Source organism: Sorex fumeus, unplaced genomic scaffold, assembly GCF_029834395.1.
Source record: "Sorex fumeus unplaced genomic scaffold, SorFum_2.1 ptg000233l, whole genome shotgun sequence".
NCBI lineage: Eukaryota > Metazoa > Chordata > Mammalia > Eulipotyphla > Soricidae > Sorex > Sorex fumeus.
In genome coordinates, this window is record NW_026606290.1 from 215,702 (window position 1) to 228,257 (window position 12,556).

The 12,556-nt window shown below is 60.3% G+C and overlaps 2 protein-coding genes across 2 annotated transcripts in view; one reads left to right on the plus strand and one right to left on the minus strand.

Annotated features, from left to right (window-relative positions):
- Window positions 1-12,556, plus strand: part of UCK1 (uridine-cytidine kinase 1) — a 212,146-nt gene that overhangs the window by 108,788 nt on the left and 90,802 nt on the right. The gene's annotated exons all lie outside the window — the stretch shown is intronic.
- The window catches only part of PLPP7 (phospholipid phosphatase 7 (inactive)), a 31,621-nt gene that overhangs the window by 15,061 nt on the left and 4,004 nt on the right, over window positions 1-12,556 (minus strand). Inside the window, exon 2 of the mRNA XM_056108855.1 lies at window positions 8,793-9,153. Coding sequence (XP_055964830.1) covers window positions 8,793-9,153 — 361 coding nt within the window. The remainder of the gene's footprint in view (window positions 1-8,792; window positions 9,154-12,556) is intronic.

Consider the following 12,556-nt stretch of genomic DNA (forward strand, 5'->3'; position numbering starts at 1 on the left):
CCTGGGTTCCTCCGCCAGTTCTTTCATGCATGAGGCCTGTCCGGATGTGTGGAGAGTGGTCCCAGCATGGCTGTGGCTGGCTCCGGAGGTCCTCAGCTGCTGGGGCTCTGCTCGGGGCAGGGGGGGGAGAGAAACTAAAAAAAAAATTAACAAACCCCCAAATTTCCTCCTGCTTCTGGTCCACACTTGGTGCTTTCTTATGTTTTTTTTTTTTGTCGTTGTTTGTTTGTTTTGTTTTTGGGCACACCCGGCAATGCTCAGGGGTCATTCCTACACTCAGGAATTACTCCTGGAGATGCTCAGAGGATTATATACATACAGGATGCTGGGGATCAACCGAGATTGGCTGTGTGGAAGCAAATACCCTATCTGCTGTGCAATCTCTCTGGACTATTTTATTTATGCTAATCATTCCTCATGTTTACAGGAAAACTATTAGAACAGAGCCCTTTGGAGAGGGCTGAGGATTCTCTAACAGCAGCTATTTCAGACGGGTAAAACTCCCAGCCTCACTGATGCGCTAATGCCACAGTACTGGATATTTTATTTTATATTATTTTATTTTGGGGATTTGGGCCACGCATGCTGGTGCTCAGGGCTCACCTCTGACTCTGCACTCAGGGATCACTCCTGGCAGTGTTGGGGGGACCCAATGGAGTGCTGGGGAGCGAACCTTGGCTAAGAGCAAGGCAAGCACCCTCCCTGCTGTACTATCTCTCCAGTCCAGCTCTGTGTGCTGTAAAGGGTTTGGTTTCAGGGCCCGGAGAGATAATACAGTAGGTTGGACACTTGCCTTGTATGCGGCTCACTGGGTTCGATCCCCAGCAGGCCCCTGCAGAAGAGCTCCCCCGGCACAGAGCCAGGAGAAAGCCCTGAGCACCGCTTGGTGGGACCAAGAGAAAAAAATCGAAATAAAACCAAAAAAAATGGTTCCAGTTATGTGAATTTCCCTCCAGTTATAAACAAACTGGAGACAACCTTGCAAAAAAATAGAAGGAAGTGGAGGAGGAGGTGGAGGAGGAGGCTTCTCCCCAGCAAGGCTCCCGGGAGGCTGCTGGTTCTCAGAATGTAGAATGCTTAATAATTGACGCAGACAAGTCAAGCGTGAGAACCGAGCTGGCGAGGGGATTCCTGGCCTTGGTGTCCTGTGAACGTGCCTCTCGGAGTGCGTATGCAACATGGGGAAGGGATTACCAAAGAAATATTTACTTTCGAATATCCTATATGTGCTCATTGTTTTTATTTATTTGATTTTTTGGGGGGGTCACACCTGGCGATGCACAGGGATTCCTCCTGTCTCTGCACTCAGGAATTACCCCTGGCGGTGCTCAGGGGACCATATGGGATGCTGGGAACTGAACCCGGGTCAGCCACGTGCAAAGCCAATGCCCTACCCGCTGTGCTATCGCTCCAGCCCTTGTTTTTAAAAGTTTTTATTTTGAAGTGCTGGAGCGATAGCACAGCGGGGAGGGAGGGCGTTTGCTTTACATGTGGTTGACCCGGGTTTAATTCTCGTCATCCCATAGGGTCCCCTAAGCACCACTAGGAGTAATTCCTGAGTGCAAGCCAGGAGTAAGCCCTGAGCATCACTGAGTGTGACTAAAAGCCCCCCTAGAAAAGTTTTTGTTTTGTTTCGGGGCTTCACCCAGCTGTGCTCAGTGCTTACTCCTGGCTTGGTGCTCAGGGGTCACTCCTGAATTCAGGAGACCATATGGGGTGCCAGGGATTGAACCCAGGATGGCCATGTGCAAGGCAAATGCCCTCCTCGCTGTACTAGTGCTCTAGCCCCTGACATTTTTAAGAATGAAGATGCCTTCTTATGTAACAAAATCAAAACAAACAAACAAACAAAAGCCAAAGAGTACCCCCCATCCCCTCCCTCCTTGCCTTTACCACACTCATGACATTCAGGGAAATGAAACTTCCTTTAAAAATCCATCCTGTTCTCTGCCTGGTTCCCAAGAGACTCGCCATCCCCGGGCGGCCAGGGCCTTCCTCTGGAGGCTGGGGGGTGCAGCAGGGGCCTGGCCTGTGCCTTTTCTCCCGTGATGGGCCTGTCAGTCCCCAGCACAGGGACAGGCACCTCCCCCGCCGGCTCCCTAGAGGCTGCAGCCTCCAGGGCTGGGGCCTGGCCGGGGGACCCTGGGGCCGGCAGCTGCACCACCGGATGAGCAAGACGCCAGACGGGCCGGCCGGCCGGCCTCTGGGCCGCGTCCCAGGCTGCACTCGGGCGGGGTTCCCAGGCCCTGCTTGTGCTCGCCAGCTGGACCGTGGCAGGGAGTGTCCCCTGGTCCCCGCAGGCCACCCACTTTAGGGTGGGGAGGGCCTTCCCTTTCCCACCAGCCAGCTCTCGCTGGCCTGGAGCTGAGCTGTGCTCTAACGACCAGACCCAGACCTGGGACAAATCTGGGCATCCCCCCGGGATGAGAGGGGGTGATTGTGCTGGGCAGGAGGGCACCCAGAGCTTCGTAAGTTGTGCGTGTCACCCGTGCACATGCCAGGCCACCCAGTCAGAGCTGCGCTTGCGACAAGACCAGCGATTCTGAGTGTTGTACCCCAAAGTTCCAGAGGATGGCTTCTGTATTTTTCGTTGGGGGCCACACCCGGCAGTGCTCAGGGCTTCCTCCTGGCTCTGCACTCAGGGATCCCTCTTGGTGGGGCTTGGGGGAATCACATGAGATGCTGGGGATCCCACCGGGGTCACTGCAGTGACCACATGGCAGGTGGCGTAAGAGAGCTCAGCGGCCAAGTGCCCACCTCGGGAAGGCGCAAGATGGTCCCCAGCAGCCGGCCATGACCGCTGAGCAGAGCTGGATGTCTGTCTCCAGCCCAGAGTCACTGGACACGGCCCCCGACTGTGGAAGACAGACCAGATGTCCTGCATGTGACTTTACATGTGTGTAACACTGATGTCCGCCTAAACATGTTTATATGTGTATGCACGTGTGTGTGTTCACACGCGCATGTGTGTATTGTGTCTGTGTGGAAAAAGCATGCATATACACATGTTGCAATTTGTCTGGGCAATATGTATGTGCATGTATGCACCACATGTGTAGGCATAAAGGTATTGTGTGGGTGATGTGCATAAATGTACATGCATACACAAAGTGTTTACACATATGCATATCTGTATGTGTAAACACTGTCATGTATAGGTACACATGTTCAGGTGTTAGAGTATGTGTGAGCACATGTGTGTACATATGCATGCAGGTGTCCTGCATGACTGAGCATACGTGTGTGCATCTGTGGATATACATGAGCACCACACGTGTGCCCACCACAAGGAGCCCAGTCTTGTTGGACCCACTGCATACCCAGCGGGAGCCGGGGGGAGGGCCGCAGGGACCAGCGAGGGCACATGGGGTTCTGAGAACTCTGGGCCAGATATGTGGGTCCCGGGGGCCAGGGGGCGGCTGAGGTGACGCTGGCATCCGAGTTCCAGCTGCTGACTCCCACTTCCTGCCCTTCCGGCCTCTTCCCAAGCAGGGAAGGGACTGGGGCAGGGGATAACCGGCCCAGGGTCCAGAATGAGCGGGACTCCTCTTGGACAGGCCTCGGACACACCTCCAAGGGCGCTCACCCCACTGCCCCCTGCCCCTCCCCCTCAGGGCGTGCTGACCCCATCACCCCCCAGGGTGTGCTGAATGCCCATCTCCAGGTAGTGCTGACCCCATCACCCCACCCCCCCAGGGTATGCTGACCCCATCACCCCCCCAGGGTGTGCTGACCCCATCACCCCAGCCCTGCCCCCAGAGTGCTGCCCTGTCCCCGCCCCTTCTCTCCCTCTCCAGTGTGCTGACACCCCATTTGCCCACTCCGGGGGCTCCCTGCCTGTGATCTCCCGTGCTCCCTGGCCTACCCCTCACAGGGTGCAGTCCCCGTCTCCTCACGCCTGGTCCTTCCTGTGGGACGGAGTTGGCTGAGCCCTGAACATGCTGCAGAGTCCCGGGGCTGCCCGCCGCCCACGTGCTGGTCTTGTGTCTGCTCAGGGATGAGGGTCCCATCTTCCCAGCATCTGGTGGGGGAGCTGGCCGTCCTCAGTGTCTGCCCAGACGCAGCTCCAGCCCCAGGCCTCTCCCGACCGACAGCCGTGGGGGTCTCCAGAACCCCTCTAACCACTGTGTTTGGAAAACAAGAACTTTCTAGAGCCTCGGGGTGAGAGGCGGTCAGCCCTGCAACCCTGGGGGCTTTGGGGCCAGAACCGCCTCACCCCTGCCAGTCTCTGCCTCCCCATCTGGGCCCCACTGCGGGGTGAAGGCAGAGAGCCAGGTGTGGTCTGGGGGGGGGGACACCACTGCCCACCAGTAGCCTGGCAACAACCTGTCGACCCATTTATCACCTTCCATGTGTGTGGGGTCAGGGATCAGCCCCTGTGCCTGTCAGGTGTGGGGGGGGTGTCCTGCCTTTCCCAGCCAGCCGGCCTCAACGCTGGCCCCTCCCTTCACCCTCATTTCCTCTTCTGGAGGGAGTCTGTGCCCCGTGGACTCAGGCCCCTTTCCCCACTTGGGGTTTCACCATCAGGAACCCCAACTGTTGGCTCTGTCCTAGGCGAGGGGTAGGGAGCAGGGTGGGGGCACTGTTCTGGCCACAGGGCTGTGGCCTGGGAGGCTTCCAGGACCCCAAATCTCTTCCCTTTCCCAGACAGCAGGGGCAGGGCAGGGCAGCAGGCGCCGGGGACCCCAATCAGGCCTGGCACCCCCCTCAGTAGGGATCAGACTGGGGGACAAACAGCAGTGGCAGGAGAAAGAACCCCCGGCCCCCCCAGGGGGTGGGAGAGGTGGGAGACATTGTCCCACGTGACAGAGCTGCCGGGACAGTCTGGGACGTGTGGAACCTGCTGGGCAAACATGGGCATGTGTCCACTATGGCAGCTTCCTGATGGCGTGGCGGCCTCAGGGGACTCAAACTTCTCCTTAGCCTCTCGTGTGAGGGGGACCGTGACAAGGCTGCTAGAGTACGTGTATACACAAACACACGTGCAGTACACACATGTATGCACACATGCACGCACACACATATGCACACACATGCACGCACACATACACACATATGCACACCTGCACACGCACACCTGCATGCATGCATACACACATGCACACAAACCTGCACACACACGCACACACATGTACACACATAGGCACGCACACACACACACACACACATGCACACACACACCCCATGCTGTCCCCAGGGCGGGGGCAGGATCCAGACGCAGAGGCACCCCTGCAGGACTGGGCGGGGATCGTGGTTCCCTAGATGGGCCCTGCCCCCTCTTCCCCGGCCAGCTGCCCTGTCCCTGTGCAGGAGTCAGGGTGGGGACAAGCCCCGGGTCCTCCCCTGCTGTGGGTCCAAGCCCTGCGGTTGCCATGGAGACGGAGCTCTGTGCAGATGCATCAAGGACTATGTGCCCGGGATGCGGGGAGGGTGGCGGTGGCTGGCGGGGGCCACACCCGGCCGTGGTCTGGGCTGGCTCTGGGCTCACTCCCGGGGGCTTGGGGGACACACGAGCTGCCAAGGAGAAACTGGCTTGGCTGCTGCAAAACAAGCACGAAGCCCGAAAGATCCGTCCAGCCTCATCTTCCTCTGTTATCCTGCTGTGTGCAGGCCCGGGCCAGTGCTCTCTGCAACCACTGTCCCCACCTCACAAGGTACACACTATCTCCATCTTGCAGAGGGGGAAACTGAGGCACAAAGCATTCAGCAACTTGTTAGCTTCAGAATTTGTACGAGTGTGTGTGCGAGTGTGACAGTGTGTGAGTGTGAGAGGGTATGATTATGAGCGTGAGGCCATGTGAGAGCGTGTGTATGAGTATGTGAGTATGAAAGTGCATGACAATGAGTGTGGAATGAGACCGTGTGTGACTGTGAGTGTGTGAGGCCGAGTGTGTGTGACTGTGTGCATGACTATGAGAGAATGTGAGTATAATGTGAGTGTACGAGTGTGTTTGTGCATTTTGAGTGTGAATGAGTGTGAGTGTATTAGAAAGTGTGTATAAGTGAATGTGTGAGTGTGTGAGACTATGTGTGTGTAACTGTGCATGTATGAGAGAATGTGAGTGTAATGTTAGTGTGTGGGTGAGTGTGAATGAGTGTGTGAGTGGATTATGAATGTGTGAGTGTGTGAGCAGTCTGTGTGTGTGTGTGTGTCAGACCATCACACCCACAGGTGCTGGGAGCTGCTTTCACCCTGCGTCATGGGCTCACTCCCCATGCTCGAGGAGCTGTTCTCACCCTGTTCTTTGGGCTCATTCTCCAGTGCTCAGGGCATGTGTGGGCCTGGGGATCCAGTCCAGGTCTCCTGCACGCACAACCTGGGCTCACTCCCTTGTGCCAACCCAGCCCTGGGACTGGTGAGCCCCGCTTCCAGCCAGCCACCTGGGGCCTCTCGGGTTCCCCAAACTGGGGTCTCTACCAGGAGACCTGGCAGGGAAGGCCGTGAGGTGGCCCTCAGGCGCGGCTGCCTCCTGGGATTGGTCGCAGGCTCAGAGCATGGCTAGCTGAGGAGTGCAGAGCCAGGAGTGAGCCCTGAGCACTGTCGGGTGGGCTCAGACACCCAAGGCAAAGAAATAAAAGGAAGAGCTCTGAGACCCAGAGCCGGAAGGAATGGCGCCATCCCTGCGAACTTCCTGAACAGCGGGAGAGACTGGCGTTTCCCGCTCTCCCAAGGGGCGACAATAAGAAACACCGCAGGCCGGGAGGCGGGGCAGGCCGTGTGCCTGGCCAGTGTGGCCCCTGGGTGTGGGCCCTGGCACCGCAAGCACACAAGGCCTCCAGCTGGCAGTGCAGGCAGGGCGCATCTATGCGGGCACCCAGGCCTGTGTGGCCAGGGCCGCAGTCTCCTCACCACTGGCCGGGGAGCAGGAAACTCGCCTCCCCACACAGTGGATGCCCACCTGCAGAGCTCTGTGAGCGGGCATGTCGGGGACCCCCGAACCACGGGGGCTCACAGAGCCCCTGACTCTCCAGGAACCCAACGGTGAGTTCCTGCTGGCATCTGGCTCCCCCTCCAGTCCTGCTTTTGGGGGGCCAAACTGCACAAACTTGGTGCCAACGGGGTGCCAGCTCCTACACGGGCATCGCTATCGAGGAGAGTGGGATGGCATGGCCAGGGGGGTGGCTGCTGTGAGCCCCCGACCCTACAGTTGTGCTCCTGGGGGGCTTGTCTCTCGTGGAGCCTTGCAGGGGACGTAGCCCTGCAGGGCACACACCAGCCTGACTCGGCCTGGCGCCTCGGCCGTGCCCAGCCCACCTAGAGCTCTGGGAGGGTGGGAGCAGGAGAGAAGGAAGTCGCCCCCTGTGCTTGACTGTACCCCGAACCGGTGGGAATAGGTGCAAGGTGCTTTTAGGCTCTGGCACCCACCAATGTTCAAGACGGGAGGTGGCCGTGGAGGTTGATCGTGGTGGCCCGGCTGGTTCTGACACCCCAAGCTCCTTCAGTGCCGAGTCAAGGGCTTATCTGGGCCCCCGGAGGGTGGGGGGGGCATTTTGGAGACTGTGTATAGGACCATGCATGTCTGCTGCAGCAGAACCACCAGCCCGGCCTGGGGGTCCCAGGCATGGGGGTCCTGCCGTGCGGGCCGGAGGAAGAAGTGCTGGGTGAATCATGTCTCCCGAAGGGGCACACCAGCTCAGCCCACACAAATGTGCCCTCGGCAGATGGCCGAGTCTGTCCACGGAGGGGACAGGCAGCACGGAGCCCCACGGTCACAGCCAAGAAGTGCCTGGGTGTGCGGATGCATGGAAGTTGCCCCCAGAGGCCCCTCAACCCTGCTGGGACACGGGTGCTTGGGTCTCCAGCCTCCTCGGGGCCCTGGGACCTGGGTGCTGGGACTCAGTGGCAGCAAGCGAAGATGACAGGCAGCAAGACCCCAGTGGTGGACCCTGGGGGACACTGAGGTGGGAACAGGGGCAGAGCTGGGTTCTCTGGGGGTTGGGCCACACCCAGTGGTGCTGGGGCTTGAACTGGGGTCAGCCCCTGTGTGGTCAGCATGATCTCCGGCTGTCGAGGGCTGCAGTGGGGAGCTCCCACCCCGGCCTCCCGCCCCCCACACCTCCAGCAGGAATGCTGGGCGCAGCCGTTTCGGCCCCTGCTGACCCCACCCCCAGGAGTCCCCAGAGCCTCCACGCACCCCCTCCTGGGGGTAGGGACCCACTGTGAGAGCCAGCGTGTCTGGGGGTGTCCTGGGCCCCGGAAGATGTGAGGCAGCATCGCAGCAGGGGTGTCCCACACGGCCCAGTGGGCTCTGGGCAAAGCACCATTGGCATGGAAAGGCCTGGAAGGCCCTGGCCGAAGCGGGAGAGGCACACGCAAAGACGCACAGTGCTTCTGCATGTCTGTATTGCACATGAAACGCTTCTGGGACACGGGAACAACCTATAAGGTCACACGAGTCCGGCCCTGACAGTGGGGCCCAAGAGCGTGGCCAAGGTGAGGGCCAGAGGGTCCTGGGGCTCAGGGCTGTGCCCCTGAACAGGGTCCCCTGGCCACATGCAGACAGAGTGGGGTGGGACCGCCTGGCCAGCCACTGCCCTCCCTCAAGGTCCTTTCTCTGCGTGAAGCATCTGGTCGGCGTCAGGCGTGGGCACCCCCAGCTCGATGATTGCTGAAGGCCGCAGGCCACAAAGGGGTAGTGGGTGAGGGGCCTCCAGGTGGGGTGAGCCAGGGGCCTCCTGGGCAGAGGAGAGGCTGGGGAGGCTGTCCCGCGGTCGCCCACCTGCCTCCAGGTGACCCTCAGGTCCCGCCGGGGCGACGGCCACCAGCGGCTCCGAGGGCGCCAGGCGCTCACCAGGCGGAGATGAGCATCTGGCAGGTGTTAGACGACATCCAGACTAGCTCCACCAGGCGGAACTGGAAGTAGCCGATGAGGAAGCCCGAGAGGACGTCAGTGATGTGGTGGCGGCCGATCATGACCCGCGACAGCCCCACGCAGAAGGCCCAGAGCACCAGCAGCACCCGCAGGGGCACAGCCAGCACCAAGTGGCTGAGGAAGAACTTGGACAGCATGGCGGCGCGGCTGGCGTGGCCAGCGGGGAAGGCGTACACGTCCATGGTCAGGTGGTCCAGCAGGCTGGGGCTCGTCTCGAACGGGCCGCGCCGCTTGATGAGCTTCTGCACGCCGGCCACCGTCATGATGTCCAGGAGGAGGGCTGTGCAGGAACAGTGGGCATGGCTGGGGTCAGCGTCGCCGGCACCGCCCGCCTGGGCCCCCACCCTCAGGCCACGGGACCTGAACCCCGGCCCGGCTGTGGGTCCTCAGGGGGGGGTCGATCTCAGAGTCCTCACCTGCCCCCTGAAGGAGCCGAGGGCAGCGGTGACCACCATGGGTGTGGACAGCCCTGGCAGCTCCTGGGAACTGAGCGCACCCCGAGAGTGAGTGACAAAGCCAACATCCCCCGGCTTGAGCACAAGAGGATGAGGAGAGGAGGGAGAGGCAGCCCGGGCCAGGCTGGGCGTGTCTGGAGCCCAGAGAGGCCCTGAGGCCTGTGTGGAGGGAGGAAAAAGCCCCCTTGAGTCCCTGGGGAGCTGGGGCCTACTCCCCTGCCCAGGCCTCTGGAGACTGGGCACGGGCCTGCCCTCTGACCCTGGGACCTGTGGGCACCCTGTCATGGCCGTGGGCTGGGCTGGAGGTGGGGGTGGGGCTCAGTCTCCCCTCACACAGATCTGGGGGAAAACAGGAGCCACAGGGGTGCGGCTGTGGGGTGCCCAGGCGCTGTCTCCTGCAGTGACAGGCAGCCCTGCTGGGCCTGACCAGAAGCAACACTGGCGTCATCCAAAGGCCCCCGAAGCCCACTCATGTGACCGGTCGAGTTCTCTGACCTACATTCCCGCCTGGACTCGGAGGAGGCCAGCGCCTGCTCCCCCCATCCCCCCCGGAAAAAGGGTCTCAGTGGAAGCGCGGGGCCAAGGTCAGGGGTCAGGCGGAACCTCTCAAAGACTCTCGGGCAGCAAGGAGGGGGTCTGTCCCCCCTCTTCACCTTACCAATAACTTGGGCCTTCTGCTCTGAGGGTCCTGTGTGGCCAGTGGCCCCAACGCCTGAGTCCCTCTGCCCCTCTGCGTCCCCCCACAGCCCCTCCCTAGTGGGCTGAGGACCCCTGCACCCCAGGCAGGGGACTTCCCTTCCCCCGAGTTGTGGGGGCCTGCGGCTTCCTGCTCGGGGCTCACTGTCCATCTCAGAGCCCCTTGGTCAGGGCAGGCTACGCACCTGGACCTGCTTGGAGCTGTGTGTGCACATGTGTGGTACATGTGGACAAACATGTGCAAGCATGTAGACAGTGTGGGCATACGCCTGTATGCATACCGGTACATAGAGATACGCACGTATGTCCGTGCACATGTACACATGGACAGTGCATGTGTGTGCATTCACATGTAGGGACATGTGGAAATACACAGATGTGCTGCCTGCAGGCCGGGGCGCCCGCTGCCCCTTCCTGCCCCTATGAGACCGGGCCACTTGCCTGAGGCCCTGCAGGGCTGGGCACGGGGCAGCAGGGAGCAGAGACAGGCTTCTGGGGGCTGTTCTGGTGGGTGGTGGCTGGGCTTGTTCCCGGTGGGGCCGAGTCCCCTCCTAGCTGCGCTGGCAGGTGAGAACCAGCCCGATGGTGGACGGTGGCAGAAAAAAGTTCAGGAGACGGAGGGGGCTGCACCGAGCCCTCGGGAACAGTCAGGGCAGATCGGAGGCATGTGTGTGTGCGTGCGTGTGTGTGTGTGCGTGTGTGTGTGTGTGTGTGCGCGCACATGCAGATTTTTTTTTGTGGTGCTAGGATCAAACCTAGGACATCTGACCTCACACATGTCAGTCAAATGCTCATTACATCCCTAGCCCTGTTTTTTGTGAGTTTGTTTTGGGTCATACCCGGCACTGTTCAGGGTGAGATGCCACAAGATGGAGTCCGGGTCAGTTGTGTGCAAGACAGCGCCCTCCCCACAGCACTCTCTCTCCAGCCCACCTGCTCTATTTTTAATTGTGTTTTAAATTTTTTTGTCTTCGAGCTATCCTCTGCAGGGCTCAGGAGCTATTTCTGGCTCTGTGCTCACGAGTGACCCTTGCAGTGCTCAGGGGGACCAAATGTGGTGCCAGGCATTCAGATCAGGCTTGCTGGGTGCAGGGCACATGCTTTCGCCCGGGACTGTCTCTGCAGCCCACCCTTGGGTGGGGGATTCTGAGGCCATGGTCAGGAGGTCCAGGGGACCGGTGGCAATTCTTAGTCAATTTGTTGGTGGCTCAACTCAGGGGCCAGGTGAGGCAAGTGCTGGGGTCCTTGGCCGCTGAATTCGACAGGGCAGGCTGGCTGGGGTGTGAATGTAACTGGACAGTCAGGATTGGGGGTGCTGCCAGACTGAGGAAGCTGGTGCTGGCTCCTGACCCCAACAGCCAGCTGTGAAGGGCCTTGGGAGGCCGAGACCATGGTGCCCGGTAGGAGGGGCTCAGCCTGGGACCTGGAGCCAAGGCAGCAGACATGGAGGGACCCAGAAAACAGGATGTGGAGGTCTGGGCACAGCAAGGCTGGGACCTCAACTGTCTGTATGCGGGGAGATGCCGGTTCCAGACCCCGAGGGTGCAATGGCCTGTCCCCGACCCCGAGTGTACACACACTAGGAGACGCCCAGTATCAGACCCTGAGTGGACACACATGGAGGGACACCTGGGCCTTGACAGGAGTGATCACTCAGCACAGTGTCAGAACTAAGTCCTGAGCACCACTGGGTGTGGCCTCACTACAAAAACAAAGCCCCCCAAATGCTGTGGTGGGGGGGCTGGAGTGGTAGTACAGTGGAGAGGGTGATTGCCTTGCACACAGCCAACGGGGCTTGACCCCCAGTGTCCCACAGGGTCCCCTGAGCACCGCTAGGAGTGATCCCTGAATGAAGAGCCAGGGGTAACCCCTGAGCACTGAAACAAACAAACAAAACTGTCCAGTGTACAGGACGCTGGCCTTGCATGTGGCAGATCTGGGTCCGACCCCAGGGCCCAGTGGGTGTCCTGGGCCCCCCAAGGAGTGATTTCTGAGCAGAGCCTGGGGTGGCCAAAACAAAATCAAGAAGCTACCAGAGAACCCTATTGAGGTGCTCACCCGCCCCCCGGGACACCCCCCGAATGGCCGTTACCCAGGGAGCAGGCATGGGGGGAGGAATGCAGGAACGGCACGTGTCCTGCTGGGGAGGAGGACACGCAGCTGTTGCTGGGCACATGGCCGGTGTCCTCAGGGAGTTAAAGTGAATCCTCTAGGACCCAGCAGCCCCCAGAGATGCGGGGGGTGACAGTGTCACCCCACATCCAGAGAAGCCACTATTCCCAACAGCCAAAGGCAGAAGTGAACAAGGGTTTGGGGGAGGTGATGGAGCACGACTTAGCTGTATAAAGAGCTGCTGCCGCCCGGCCCGGCTGGAACCCCGCTGACACATACTGCAGTCTCCACCTCTGCGAGGGACTGACTGAGAGACAGGGGCAGGTGGCAGGTGCCGGGGGTGAGGGCTGTGAGATGCTGGGCACGGGGACAGTTTCCGTCCTGGAGGAAGCTCTGGCCAGGGCCGCAGGCTGCACATGG